Source organism: Salvelinus namaycush, chromosome 32 (assembly GCF_016432855.1).
Source record: "Salvelinus namaycush isolate Seneca chromosome 32, SaNama_1.0, whole genome shotgun sequence".
Taxonomy (NCBI): domain Eukaryota; kingdom Metazoa; phylum Chordata; class Actinopteri; order Salmoniformes; family Salmonidae; genus Salvelinus; species Salvelinus namaycush.
The window spans coordinates 4,488,748-4,503,757 of NC_052338.1; the positions used below are offsets into that span (position 1 = coordinate 4,488,748).

General features: G+C 45.2%; 1 protein-coding gene and 1 non-coding gene across 4 annotated transcripts in view; both read right to left on the reverse strand.

The window, feature by feature from the left end:
* The window catches only part of LOC120027521 (protein PRRC2A-like), a 39,701-nt gene that overhangs the window by 7,643 nt on the left and 17,048 nt on the right, over positions 1–15,010 (reverse strand). For 2 of the 3 annotated variants that reach the window (XM_038972482.1, XM_038972483.1), the window contains exons 7-13: positions 14,057–14,313; positions 11,331–11,571; positions 10,722–10,845; positions 10,271–10,475; positions 9,984–10,082; positions 5,758–6,358; positions 2,381–2,640 (exon numbers count right to left, since the gene is read on the reverse strand). In XM_038972482.1, the coding sequence (XP_038828410.1) occupies positions 2,381–2,640; positions 5,758–6,358; positions 9,984–10,082; positions 10,271–10,475; positions 10,722–10,845; positions 11,331–11,571; positions 14,057–14,313 (1,787 nt within the window). The remainder of the gene's footprint in view (positions 1–2,380; positions 2,641–5,757; positions 6,359–9,983; positions 10,083–10,270; positions 10,476–10,721; positions 10,846–11,330; positions 11,572–14,056; positions 14,314–15,010) is intronic. The other variant, XM_038972485.1, reaches the window with a different exon arrangement.
* On the reverse strand, positions 1,278–1,353 carry trnaa-ugc. Its single transcript has one exon. It is a non-coding gene; the product is annotated as a tRNA-Ala (tRNA).

Below are 15,010 nucleotides of genomic sequence, written 5' to 3' on the forward strand. Positions count from 1 at the left end.
GTTCCGTATTTCACTGAAAGAATAAACGTTTTGTTTTCGAGATGACAGTTTCCGGATTCGACCATATTAATGACCTAAGGCTTGTATTTCTGTGTGTTATTATATTATAATTAAGTCTATGATTTGATAGAGCAGTCTAACTGAGCGATGGTAGGCACCAGCAGGCTCGTAAGCATTCATTCAAACAGCACTTTCGTGCGTTTGCCAGCAGCTCGTCGCTGTGCTTCAAGCATTGCGCTGTTTATGACTTCAAGCCTATCAACTCCCGAGATTAGGCTGGTGTAACCGATGTGAAATGGCTAGCTAGTTAGCGGGGTGCACGCTAATAGCGTTTCAAACGTCACTCGCTCAGACTTGGAGTAGTTGTTCCCCTTGCTCTGCACGGGTAACGCTGCTTCGAGGGTGGCTGTTGTCGATGTGTTCTTCGTTCGAGCCCAGGTAGGAGCGAGGAGAGAGACGGAAGCTATACTGTTACACTGACAATACTAAAGTGCCTATAAGAACATCCAATAGTCAAAGGTATATGAAATACAAATCGTATAGAGAGAAATAGTCCTATAATTCCTATAATAACTACAACCTAAAACTTCTTACCTGGGAATATTGAAGACTCATGTTAAGAGGAACCACCAGCTTTCATATGTTCTGAGCAAGGAACTTAAACGTTAGCTTTCTTACATGGCACATATTACACTTTTACTTTCTTCTCTAACACTTTGTTTTTGCATTATTTAAACCAGGTTGCCATTATTTATTTGAGGCTAAATTGATTTTATTGATGTATTATATTAAGTTAAAATAAGTGTTCATTCAGTATTGTTGTAATTGTCATTATTATAAATAAATAAATACAAATATATATTTTTAAAATCGGCCGATTAATCGGTATCGGCTTTTTTGGGTCCTCCAATAATCGTTGTTGAAAAATCATAATCGGTCGACCTCTAGTCTCAAGGCTTAAAAATCCTTCTTTAACCGGTCTTGAAGTGGATTTAACAAGTGACATCATTAAGGGATTCTACTTTCACCTGGTCAGTCTCCTGAAAAAAGCAGGTGTTCCTAATGTTTTGTACACTCAGTTTATATTATGAAGTGTCCATTTTAGGCCATTTCACCCAGCCCTACATGCGTGGTTGGGCGATGTCAACTTTTGTCATATCGTGATTATGTACCCATAAAACATTGTGATATACATTTTACATTTACATTTAAGTCATTTAGCAGACGCTCTTATCCAGAGCGACTTACAAGTACATACATTCATACTTTTTTTGTACTGGCCCCCCGTGGGAATCGAACCCACAACCCTGGCGTTGCAAGCGCCATGCTCTACCAACTGAGCCACACGGGGCCTATACGATGCCAAACCCCCCTACTGGCCACCCCAAATATATTACAGAAATGATTACGGTTGATATGCAGCCATTGTCAATGGTCGAGGACGTCTGTTTCACTGCCCTGATGGCATATCTACAACCACACTACAAGATGCCATGTCGAAAAACAACTGCCTGGATGGAGAAACTGTACAATGACTGCTCTGCGAGTACAAAGCGCGAGCACAAACGTGACATTAATAACAAATTGTTGGACGTCTATGAACAGGCTGTCACACATCACTGCAACCAGCCATCACATTGAAGAGAAGTGGAGTCCCATGTACTGACAACTGAACAGAGGAGAGGGACATAGCAGAGAACCAAAAACGGCATTCACTACCATCGTTGCTGAGTGGGTGGGGGACAGCAGTAAGGTCAGAGCCGTCTGTTAGGTAGCAAGTACTGCGATAGATTGTACTGCATTACCCCCTAGCAGTCATACCAATGGTTTATATACATCATGGGTCATATGCAGGACCATATATGAATGGTGAATTCATGCCATATTATCGTTTAAACAATTTTTTTAAAAAAAGGCAGATGAAAGTATTTTTTAACCCACCAAATCAAAATGCCACACTAAAATCTAGAAATTGTACACCCACAAACTTGCCATCATCCATAGCACCGAGCCATTATCAATCATGTCAACCAATGCAGTGGTAGAATGTTTTTTGTGATAAGTATGCTGATTGGCTGTGATCAAATCATTATTTTCCATGTAGTCGCTTATTTGTTTACTCACAATACCCTCTAATATCTTACTGATTGAAGGGAGTAGACTGATTGGTCGACTATTAGCAGATGTAAGGAATTTGTTGTTGCCTTTTGGGATTGGACACACCTTAGCATGCTTCCATACATTTGGATATTGACTGTTTTCCAGTGACCAATTAAATATATATTTCAGAGGAGCTGCAATTGGGGAGCAGCATAGCGAAGATAAATATTGTCCATAGATTTACCATTGGGTAATGACTTCAATAGGTTATTAGACTGACCTGTTGCTGTCTCTGGAAGCGGGGAGGCAGGGACTTCTGGTACTTGGAGTAGCCCTGTCCCGGGGGGCCGCTGGCTTGGCGACTTGCTCCTCCTCCCATGCTTTCTACCTTCACTGGGTCTACCACTCCTCCACCACCACCTCCTCCGCTGCGGACGTGAGCACTATCTAGGATTTCCTCCTTCCCTTCCCCAGGCACCAGGACCTCCAGAGGGGGCTGCTGCAGCTGGGGAGTGGCTGGCTGGGGACACACCTGGGCGTCTGGATGGAGGAAGGGGAGAGAATATAGCAATGATATGCCACTGGTTGTTGGAAGAGGTAAGCAGATGTGAATAATACCAAGTCATGTGCTATACAATTAAGGAAGGTCAGTAAAGGTACTATTGTGAACTTAAGACGTGATAAAACAAAAACGTCAAAGATGAACAACTGTTTGGAGAAACACATACAAGCCTTTTGTCGACTGGCCCAAACATAACTTTTTAGAGATACCCACATCAAACGGCTAACCAAGTTGAACTATGTAGACAACAGCAGAATGCTGCATCAAAACTAGGGCTGTTACGGTGATCGTATTACCACCACACTGGCGGTCACAAGTCATGACCACAGTCAAATTCCATGTGACCATTTAGTCACAGGAAAAAGGCTTCTCAAAAACTGCGCTCTGATGCCACTATAGGCTAGGCCTACTATATTTACTTCTCAACTATCCTAATATTAAGCACACTGCTTCGCTTTACAACCGGAGTAGCCTACCTGGCCTGGCATGAAAATGAACTGCGGAAAAAGCGCCCTCCATTTGCTATTTAAGTGCATACGGATGACATAATTTTTTCCCCCCTGCCTGTGACCGACAGGTGCATGATAATGGCCCATTCTAAATCAAAACAAATTTCACACATACAGTACCAGTCAAAAGTTTGGACACACCTACTCATTCCAGTTATTTTTCTTTATTTTTACTATTTTCTACATTGTAGAATAATAGTGAAGACATCAAAACTTTGAAATAACACATATGGAATCATGTACTAACCAAAAAAGTGTTAAACAAATCTAAATATAATTTACATTTGAGATGCTTCAAAGTAGACACCCTTTGCCTTGATGACAGCTATGTGTGTGCTAGAGGTCGACCGATTAATCGTCATGGCCGATTAATTAGGGCCGATTTCAAGTTTTCATAATTGGTAAATCGGCCTTTTTGGACGCCGCTTATGACAGACTACATTGCAATCCACGAGGAGACTGCGTGGCAGGCTGAATACCTATTACGCGAGTGCAACATCAAAGGACCTTGTGGCTGCAAGGAGCCACGGTAAGTTGCTAGCTAGCATTAAACGTATCTGATAAAAAACAATCAATCTTCACATAATCACTAGTTAACTACACATGGTTGATGATACTACTAAGTTAACTGGCTTGTCCTACGTTCAATATAATCAATGTGTTGCCTGTTAATTTATCATCGAATTGCAGCCTACTTCAACTTAGCCAAACGGGGGATTTAACAAAAGCACATCCGCGAAAAAAATCACAGTCGTTGTACCTTCCCATAAACATCAATGCCTTTCTTAAAATCAATACACAAAGTATATTTTCTTAAACCTGCATATTTAGTTAAGAAATTCATGTTAGCAGGCAATATTAATTAGGGAAATGGTGTCACTTCTCTTGTGTTCAGTGCAAGCAGGGTCAGGGCATATACAGCAGTTTGGGCCGCCTGGCTCGTTGCGAACTATGTGAAGACCATTTCTTCCTAAAAAAGGCTGTAATTAATTTGGCAGAATTTTACATAACTATGACATAACATTGTAGGTCGTGCAATGTACCAGCAATATTTAGACTTCGGGTTGCCACCCGTTCGATAAAATACGGAACGGTTCCATAGTTCACTGAAAGAATAAACGGTTTGTTTTCGAAATTATAGTTTCCAGATTTGACCATAATAATGACTAAAGGCTCGTATTTATGTGTGTTTATTATATTATAATTCAGTCTATGATTTGATATTTGATAGAGCAGTCTGTCTGAGCGGTGGTAGGCAGCAGCAGGCTTGTAAGCATTCATTCAAACAGCACTTTACTGCGTTTGCCAGCAGCTCTTAGCAATGCTTGAAGCACAGCGCTGTTTATGACTTCAAGCCTATCAACTCCCGAGATTAGGCTGGCAATACTAAAGTGCCTACAAGAATATCCAATAGTCAAAGGTATACGAAATACAAATGGTATAGAGAGAAATAATCGACGCGTCATAATTCCTATAATAACCACAACCTAAAACTTCTTAACTGGGAATATTGAAGACTCATGTTAAAAGGAACCACCAGCTTTCATATGTTCTCATGTTCTGAGCAAGGAACTTAAACGTTAGCTTTTTTACATGGCACATATTGCACTTATACTTTCTCCTCCAACACTGTGTTTTTGCATTATTTAAACCAAATTGAACATGTTTCATTATTTATTTGAGACTAAATTGATTTTATTTGTGTATTATATTAAAATAAAAGTGTTCATTCAGTATTGTTGTAATTGCTATTATTACAAATATAAATAAAAATCGGCACCAGCTTTTTTTGGTCCTCCAATAATCGGTATATGTATTGAAAAATCATAAAACGGTCAACCTCTAGTGTGTGCAGCCTGCGCAAGAAACAGAGCAGAGCTCATGACTTTGATGCGACTTTTTTCAAATCCTCATTAGAGTTGCATCATGCAGCCTTAAAATGTATTTAAAAAATCTAAACACATAGCCTAACGTTTGAATCGCAACTAAAGTTTAATAACTAACAAAATTAATCATTTAGGAGGACCTGTTTCTTTTAAATATATCTTCTATTTTATTCAGCTTTGTTCAATTGTATTCTTCTTACTATAATATAATGCCACGGGAATTATAAGCAAATCTTGTCTGCAAACTACTGTGGCCCACAGCCATATGGCAGAGCCAGATCAGGGCCTAACATTAGAATGACTCAGAATATGCTCTTCTGTTGAATCCTTAAAGAGATGGGTGGGGCTAAAGCTTAAGACAGTATAAATAATGCTGAATGGGTGGAGACAAAGAAGAGCTCTACAGTAGTAGTACCAAAACATTCGAGGGACATTTTCTCAAAAGCGAGTTTATCATGTTTCTTGAGGCATGCCCAAAATAAATAACGGATTTATTGTGCTGTGTGGGCTTTATTAAATGGATTTATTAGATTTTAAAATGTAGATGTTCCAAAGCACTGCATCACTGGCTTGTAGGCTGTGCATGGAAGCCAGGAGATGATGTTAATTAAATGGTAAATTACGCTGCAAACTGCAGTTATTTGTATGACAATCACCTGCTGACAATTTTATGACCGCCATAGCTCTTGTCAAAACTCACCAGCATTGGAGTCATAGCTGCTATTGCTATTGGCCCTCTGTCTGTCGGTGGGACTGGGCCCTGGCACTAAGTCCCTGGTAACAGCCTGGGCAGCCAGGGGGGGCTCCTCAAGGTCCACGCAGGGGGACGGGGGCTGGCTGATGTTGGGGGAGGAGGCTGAGGCCGACAGGGAAGGGCTGGGGCTTCCAGCCGTGGTGGAGTTGCCGTCCAGACTGGGGGGCTTGGAGCCTCCACTGCTCCCACCACCACCCTGCTGGGCCTTCTCATCCAGCCTCTTCAGCTTCTCAGCGCAGGCAGCACGCCGCTCTTCCTCCATCCTTCGCTCCTCCTCCTCGCGGCGCCGGCGGGCGCGTTCAACAGCGGCCGAGATCTCCGAGGAGGACTGCTTCCTACGCTGGCGCCATGTCTCCTCTTCATCTTCGCCGGGGGGCGGGGCCAGCAGGCCAGTCGTCTGAGGTGGAGGGGTGGGGCCTCCGGGGACGGGGGAAGTAGCCTGTTGCTGTTGGAGCTGCGAGGGGGGGGCAGCCTTCCCGGGGGCCAGGGAGGCAGAGACAGTTTCAGGGGCTACCACCGGGCTGGACTGATTAGGGGAGTTGCGGTCCTGGGTAAGGAGAGATTGAATGAGGACACACATGACAACAAACTCTGCTGCAATATGAAAAAAAACTTTCCTACGATGGTATGAACAATTCAAATAACTGATCTGCAAAAAAAGTGTGTGAAAATGCTGTCTGGCTATACACAGTGTACAAAACATTAAAAACACCACCTAATATTGCGTTGTACCCCATTTTACCCTCAGAACACTCAATTAGTCAGGGCATGGACTATACAAGGTGTTGAAAGCGTTCCACAGGGATGCTGGCCCATGTTGACTCCAATGATTCAAACAGTTGTGTCAAGTTGTCTGGATGTCCTTTGGGTGGTGGACTATTCTTGACACACACAGGAAACTGTTCATCGTGAAAAAGCCAGCAGCGTTTCAGCTCTTGACACAAACCGGCGCACCTGGCACCTACTACCATACCCTGTTCAAAGGCACTTAAATCTTTTGTCTTGCCCATTTACCCTCTGAATGGCGTACACACACAATCCATGTCTCATACACAATGGTCTCAAGGCTTAAAAATCCTTTAACAAGTCTCCTCATCTACAGCGCATTCAGAAAGTATTCAGACCCCTTGACTTTGTCCACATTTTGTTACATTACAGCCTTATTCTAAAATGTATTAAATAAATTGTTTTCCTCATCAATCTACATACAATACCCCATAATGACAAAGCGAAAACAAGTTTTAGAATTTTGTATGTATTGTATAAGATAGAAGATAAAAGGATAAAAGATAAGATAAAAAACAGATACAGATATTTACATTAGTATTCGGACCCTTTGCTATGAGACTCGAAATTGAGCTCAGGTGCATCCTGTTTCCGTTGATCATCCTTGAGAGGCTTCTACAACTTGATCGGAGTCCACCTGTGGTAAATTCTATTGGCTGGACATCCTTTGGAAAGGCACACACCTGTCTATATAAAAAGGTCCCACAGTTGGCACTACATGTCAGAGCAAAAACCAAGCCATGAGGTCGAAGGTATTGTACGCAGAGCTCCGAGACATGATTGTGTCGAGGCATAGATCTGGGGAAGGGTACCAAAACAATTCTGCAGCATTGAAGGTCCCAAAGAACACAGTGGCCTCCATCATTCTTAAATGGAAGAAGTTTGGAACCACCAAGACTCTTCCTAGAGCTGGCCGCCTGGCCAAACTGAGCGGGGGAGGCCCTTGGTCAGGGAGGTGACCAAGATCCCGATAGTCACTCTGACAGAGGTCCAGAGTTCCTCTGTAGAGATGGAAGAACCTTCCAGAAGGACAAACATCTCTGCAACACTCCACTAATCAGGCCTTTATGGTAGAGTGGCCAGACAGAAACCACTACTCAGTTAAAGGCACATGACAGCCCGTTTGGAGTTTGCCAAAAGACACCTAAAGGACTCTCAGACCATGAGAACCAAGATTATCTGGTCTGAATTAACTAAGACAGAACTCTTTGGCCTGAATGCCAAGCGTCACATCTGGGTAAAACCAGGCGCCATCCCTACGGTGAAGCATGGTGGTGGTGGCAGCATCCAGCTGTGGGGATGTTTTTCAGAGGCAGGGACTGGGAGACTAGTCAGGATCAAGGGAACGCTGAACAGAGCAAAGTACAGAGAGATCCTTGATGAAAACCAGCTCGAGAGCGCTCAGGACCTCAGACTATGTTGAAGGTTCACCTTCCAACAAGACAATGACCCTAAGCACACAGCCAAGACAATGCAGGAGTGGCATCGGGACAAGTCTCTGAATGTCCTTGAGTGGCCCAGCCAGAGCCCGGACTTGAAACCAATCGAACATCTCTGGAGAGACCTGAAAATAGCTGTGCAGCGACGCAATCCATCCAACTTGACAGAGCTTGAGAGGATCTGCAGAGAATGGGAGAAACTGTGATACTGTGAACCATCAGATCCTCCTCTCCACCCTCTCCGAGTTGGGCATCTCCGGCGTGGCCCACGCTTGGATTGCGTCCTACCTGACAGGTCGCTCCTACCAGGTGGCGTGGCGAGAATCTGTCTCCGCACCACGTGCTCTCACCACTGGTGTCCCCCAGGGCTCTGTTCTAGGCCCTCTCCTATTCTCACTATACACCAAGTCACTTGGCTCTGTCATATCCTCACATGGTCTCTCCTATCATTGCTATGCAGACGACACACAATTAATCTTCTCCTTTTCCCCTTCTGATAACCAGGTGGCGAATCGCATCTCTGCATGTCTGGCAGACATATCAGTGTGGATGACGGATCACCACCTCAAGCTGAACCTCGGCAAGACGGAGCTGCTCTTCCTCTCGGGGAAGGACTGCCCGTTCCATGATCTCGCCATCACGGTTGACAACTCCATTGTGTCCTCCTCCCAGAGTGCTAAGAACCTTGGCGTGATCCTGGACAACACCCTGTCGTTCTCAACTAACATCAAGGCGGTGACCCGTTCCTGTAGGTTCATGCTCTACAACATTCGCAGAGTACGACCCTGCCTCACACAGGAAGCGGCGCAGGTCCTAATCCAGGCACTTGTCATCTCCCGTCTGGATTACTGCAACTCGCTGTTGGCTGGGCTCCCTGCCTGTGCCATTAAACCCCTACAACTCACCCAGAACGCCGCAGCCCGTCTGGTGTTCAACCTTCCCAAGTTCTCTCACGTCACCCCGCTCCTCCGCTCTCTCCACTGGCTTCCAGTTGAAGCTCGCATCCGCTACAAGACCATGGTGCTTGCCTACGGAGCTGTGAGGGGAACGGCACCTCCGTACCTTCAGGCTCTGATCAGGCCCTACACCCAAACAAGGGCACTGCGTTCATCCACCTCTGGCCTGCTCGCCTCCCTACCTCTGAGGAAGTACAGTTCCCGCTCAGCCCAGTCAAAACTGTTCGCTGCTCTGGCACCCCAATGGTGGAACAAACTCCCTCACGACGCCAGGTCAGCGGAGTCAATCACCACCTTCCGGAGACACCTGAAACCCCACCTCTTTAAGGAATACCTAGGATAGGATAAAGTAATCCTTCTAACCCCCCCCCCCCCCCCCCCCCCATTAAAAGATTTAGATGCACTATTGTAAAGTGGTTGTTCCACTGGATATCATAAGGTGAATGCACAAATTTGTAAGTCGCTCTGGATAAGAGCGTCTGCTAAATGACTTAAATGTAATGTAAATGTAAATAACAAAATGTGGAAAAAGTCAGGGGTCTGAACACTTTCTGAACGCACTCACTGATTGATGTGGATTTAACAAGTGAGGACACCCCCAATAAAGGAGTGGTTCTGCAGGTGGTGACCACAGACCACTTCTCAGTTCCTATGCTTCCTGGCTGATGTTTTGGTCACTTTTGAATGCTGGCGGTGCTTTCACTCTAGTGGTAGCATGAGACGGAGTCTACAACCCATACAAGTGGGTCACTCCTTTATTGGGGGTGTCTTGCTAATTGCCTATAATTTCCACCTTTTGTCTATTCCATTTGCACAACAGCATGTGAAATTTATTGTCAATCAGTGTTGCTTCCTAAGTGGACAGTTTGATTTCACAGAAGTGTGATTGACTTGGAGTTACATTGTGTTGTTTAAGTGTTCCCTTTATTTTTTTGAGCAGTGTATATATACACACACACGAGGCCCTCTCTCTCCCCAGGTAGGCAGATACCTGTCGGTAGTAGGAGTAAGGCCCCTGTCCCTGGTGGAGGAGAGGCCCTGGTGGGGGGGAGGGCTGCTCCCGGGACCCACCCAGTCCAGGCCTACGCCCCTGTAGTGTACAGGCAGCCACAGGTTACAGTTAGCCAGATGCATCTAGTTACCTATTACACTAAATACGCTAATATCCATATCCTCAAAGCAATCCTGCTTTTTACTATAAAATGATCACTGTTCACTTGCACTAGCCCTGAGATGCCTCTGAAAGTCCAGTAGACTAGCCCTTGCCGAGGGTCGTACCTGGTAGGTGGCATGGGCGCCTTGGCTCCCCCAGCCGCTCTTGCCCCCCTCCTCGGCCCATCCTGGCTTGCTGGAGGGGGGTGGGGGGCCGTCGTGGTGGGCGTTGGAGGGAGGGGTGCGGCGGGTGTCCCTGTCCACTCCGCTGTCAGAGACTCGGGAGCGCTGCACCACCTGAGGGGGACCTTCCTGAGACCTTTGCATCTCCCTGGGGAAGGAAATAAGAGACGACACGTTTGTCACGTCAAAAGCAATCCCACATTCAACAACCATTTCAAGAATTCATTACATTCTGTCTCCGTCATTTATTAATTCAGAAACAATTTATGTGAGCGCGTGGGTCTTCTTGGCAGACAGGAGGATTGCTAGCACAGCACAAATAATTTTAAACGTTTAAACTGTATTTTCCACACCATGTCAATCTGTTATGTTGGGCAGGTACCGTGGGACATACCGTGAGCCATTCTTGCTCTCGCTTCTTTCACTCCTCTCGGGTCTCTCGTTCCTCTCCTCATCTTCCTCTCCTTCATCGTCGCTAAACTTCAACTTGGCCGAGTAGTCGATCTCCTCGTGTGCCCCTGTTTGACAGACTCAGCGGTTCAGAGGGGAAGCACAATGGACACGCGGAACGCATTTGCACCGTTGCCATCCTCGACCATTATACACAGTCACACACACTATGAGGGAGACTTGAAACAATGCATGCTTCTCATCTCTCCCTCCCCTCCCCCACACAAAGCACTACTGAGTCCATGAGATGATGCAGTCAAATGTGATACCCACTGTTTTTCCATGTATTAGCAAACTCCCACCATATAATTGATATGATAGAGAGTGAATGTCTCTCGGATTCTAAAATAATGAAGGTGGCTGGCTTTCTTGTAATACTTTCAGGCTATCCAGTCAATTGTCCCACGTTGTTTAAGGTTCTCATATCAATTTAACAGTGTACAGGTCTCTACTCTTAATGTGATGACTTTTTACACTTGCCACTGCTTCCTGAGCAGTGTACTCCACCAATAATTACAAGTGTTCATGAGCCCTGACGTCTCCTCTCTCTCACCTGCCCAGCCCTCGTCTCCGTCCTGGTGGTCTAGTTCATCTAGCTCCTTCAGGTCATCCTGCTTCAGAATGGAGGGTCGCTTCACCATCTCGCCTCCCCCACCACGGGGACCGCCCTGGGGACGCCCGCGGCCGTCCTGACCCTGCTGGCGAAACCTGGGAGGGGCCTCACCAGGAGGGGGGTACCTGTAGGGCCCCTGGGGGCCGTAGGGAGGCGGGAAGGGCAGAAAGGGAGGGTACATCTGAGACAGAGAGAGACACAGAAAGAGGGTAGAAAACATTTAGAGACCAAGAGATGCACAAAAGCAGAGATTGACAGTACACTAATGCTACACTGGTGGGTAACAGGGTGAGAGCCCATCTGTGCGCACACCTCTAAAAGTGAGATGTTCTAACACTGTTTCTGTGCCACCATTTGTATATTCTCTTGAAAATATTCGCCAAATGGGTGGAAACATACAGTGCATTCGCAAAGCATTCAGACGCCTTAACAAAATGTTGAAAAAGTCACGTTACAGCCTTTCTCTAAAATAAATTAAATAAAAACATTTCCTCAATCTAGACAATACCCCACAACGACAAAGCGAAAACAGGTTGTTAGAAATTTGGACAAATGCATGACAAATAAAAAACAGAAATACTTTATTTACATAAGTATGGAGACCCTTCGCTATGAGACTCGAAATGAAGCTCAGCTGCATCCTGTTTCCATTGATCATCTTTGAGATGTTTCTACAACTTGATTGGAGACCACATGTGGTAAAGTCAATTGATTAGACATGATTTGGAAAGGCACACACCTGTCTACATAGTTGACAGTGCATGTCAGAGCCAAAGCCATGAGGTCAAAGAAATTGTATGTAGAGCGCCGAGACAGGATCGTGTCGAGGCACAGATCTGGGGAAGGGTACCAATACATTTCTGCAGCATTGAATGTCCCCAAGAACACAGTGGCCTCCATTCTTAAATGGAAGTAGTAGTTTGGAGCTGCAAAGACTCTCCCTAGAGCTGTCTGCCCGGCAAAACTAAGCAATCGGGGGTTAAGGGCCTTGGTCAGTATTACGCTGTGGGAATGTGTTTCAGCGGCAGGGACTGGGAGACTAGTCAGGATGGAGGGAAAGATGAAGTGAGCAAAGTACAGAGAGATCACAGATTAAAACCTGCTCCAGAGCGCTCAGGACCTCAGACTGGGGCCAAGGTTCACCTTCCAACAGGACAGTGACCCTAAGCACACAATCAAGACAACACAAGAATGGCTTCGGGACAAGTCTCAAAGTCCTTGAGTGGCCAAGCCAGAGCACAGACTTGAACCCGAGCTAACATTTCTGGAAAGACCTGAAAGTAGCTGTCCAACCCATCCAACCAGACAGAGTTTGAAAGGATCTGCAGAGAAGAATAGGAGAAACTCCCCAAATACAGGTGTGCCAAGCTTGTAGTGTCTTACCCAAGAAGACTCGAGGCTGTAATCAATGACAAAGGTGCGTCAACAAAGTACTAAGTAAAGGGTCTGAATACGTATGTAACTGATTTTTTTTATTTAAAAAAAATGAATTTACAAAAACTTCTAAATTGCTTTATCATTATAGGGTATTGTGTTTACAAAAAAACAATTTATTATATTTTAGAATAAGGCTGTAATGTAACAAAATGTGGGAAAAGTCAAGGGGTCTGAAAACTTTCCAAATGCACTGGAGCTATAATGGATAGAGCCCCTGTGAGCACACATGCAGAGATTATACCAGAGCTGTGTTCGAATACCCATACTAACATACTGTATACAATCGGGGGAGTGGCACAGCAGTCTAAGGCACTGCATCTCAGTGCTAGATGTGTCACTACAAACACCCTGGTTCGAATCCAAGCTGTATCACAACCGGTCGTGATTGTGAGACGCATAGGGCAGCGGAAAATTGGCACCGCGTCGTCCGGGTTTGGCCGGTGTAGGCTGTCATTGAATATAAGAATTTGTTCTTAACTGACTATCCTAGTTAAAAAGGTTAACAAAAATAATAATACATAAACTAAATACTACATACTTAATATGTATATACACTACATACTATTAGTTCATTTTAGTATACTGTAAACAAACGGTATCCTTTCAGTTGAGAGCGTACCAGCTCTTCGCCTCTCTACTGGAAGTTGATGCTGTTGCATAGCAACGTCTTCGTAGGTTGTTAGCATAATAAATGACTAACTAGACATTTTACGACTTCGGGTGTGTTATTAATAAATTCAAATCTGGATTGCCAGAGTGCGCTCTGGGCATTCGTAAATTCAGAGTCTTGTCAGATTGTCTGTTTGTAAATTTAGAGCGTTTCGCTCTCGGAGCGTTCAAGCGCAAACTGGACACTCTGGCCGAGGAGTAGGGTTGATCCGAGCGTTCTTAACTCACAACGGCAGTCAAGCACCCAAGCTAACTGGCTAACTTGCTAACTACTTCAAGACACAATGATAGAACACCTCACACTGACCATTTTACTCACGGCTGCATATTTTCCGCAATTTTCTTCAAATCTAAAAACGTTATGAAGCCATGCCCATTTTCGGAAGAATTGCACGGAAATAGTGTCCACTGCTTGTATACGAATGTAGTATGACATCAGGGAACTTTTGACATACTAACTATATCCATACTATGACCAATCAGCATTCCATATACTCAATTTACGTCACAAATAGTACGGCTAGTATGAGTATTCAAACACAGCTCAGGAGTAGACTTACGAATGGAGGCATAATCCCTCTGTACTGGGGGAACCCAGGGCCCATGGGGGGCTGGGGCAGGCCAGGGCTGCCGGCGGGGGGATTCCTAGGCAGCCCATGGGACTGGGGGTTTTGCTGCTGCTGGAGAGGAGGGGGGCCTGCCTGGCCACCACCGGCCGCCCCTTCCATCGCCAGCACCCCGCCCGGGCCACCCTCTGCGACCCCCTCTCCGGTGGGCGCCAGGGCACGGCCCCCACCGTCCCGCCAGCTCGTCATGTCTGGGGAGAGAAAGGGAAAACGAGGAAAAAAGGTTAAAAAATGGATGGGAATAGGAGCCACTTATACCAGCGTTTGTATTCAGAAGAAGTTAATACTAGACATGCAATAGAATCATGCCATAGCTGATGTCCTAGTTATAAAAATTAGGGATGCCCGATATATTGGTGAACATATTGGAATCGGACGATATTAGCTAAAAATGCCAACATTGGTAACAGCCCGATGTCTAGTTTAACGCCGATGTGCAAACCCGATGTCAAAGCTGATGTGCATACCTATATAAAATGTAGGTACACGACGTAATGACACCACGTAAAATTTTGCGCTACACATGCAACACAGCATTCCTAACCTAGCCCACAATGTCTGCTGTGTGGTTCGAGCAGTCAACAAGTCGAGCAGTCATTTGAAAGAGTAAGAAAATTTCAGCGAGACAACTCACAGGCGAAAACCATTAACGCCAAGATAATGGAATTCATTACCCTTGACAATCAACCGTTGTCTGTTGTGGGTGATGTTGGCTTTTGCCGGCTGGTTGAGCACGGGTACACACTACCAAGTGCGCTATTTTTCAGATGTTGCCCTACTGGAGTTACACAGTAATAGAGTCACTGCTATTAGCTTCACTCCATACTATGGAACACCGTTTGGGTCTTTGCGTGTCAAAAAAGATACACGTCATTTGATAAGCTTTTA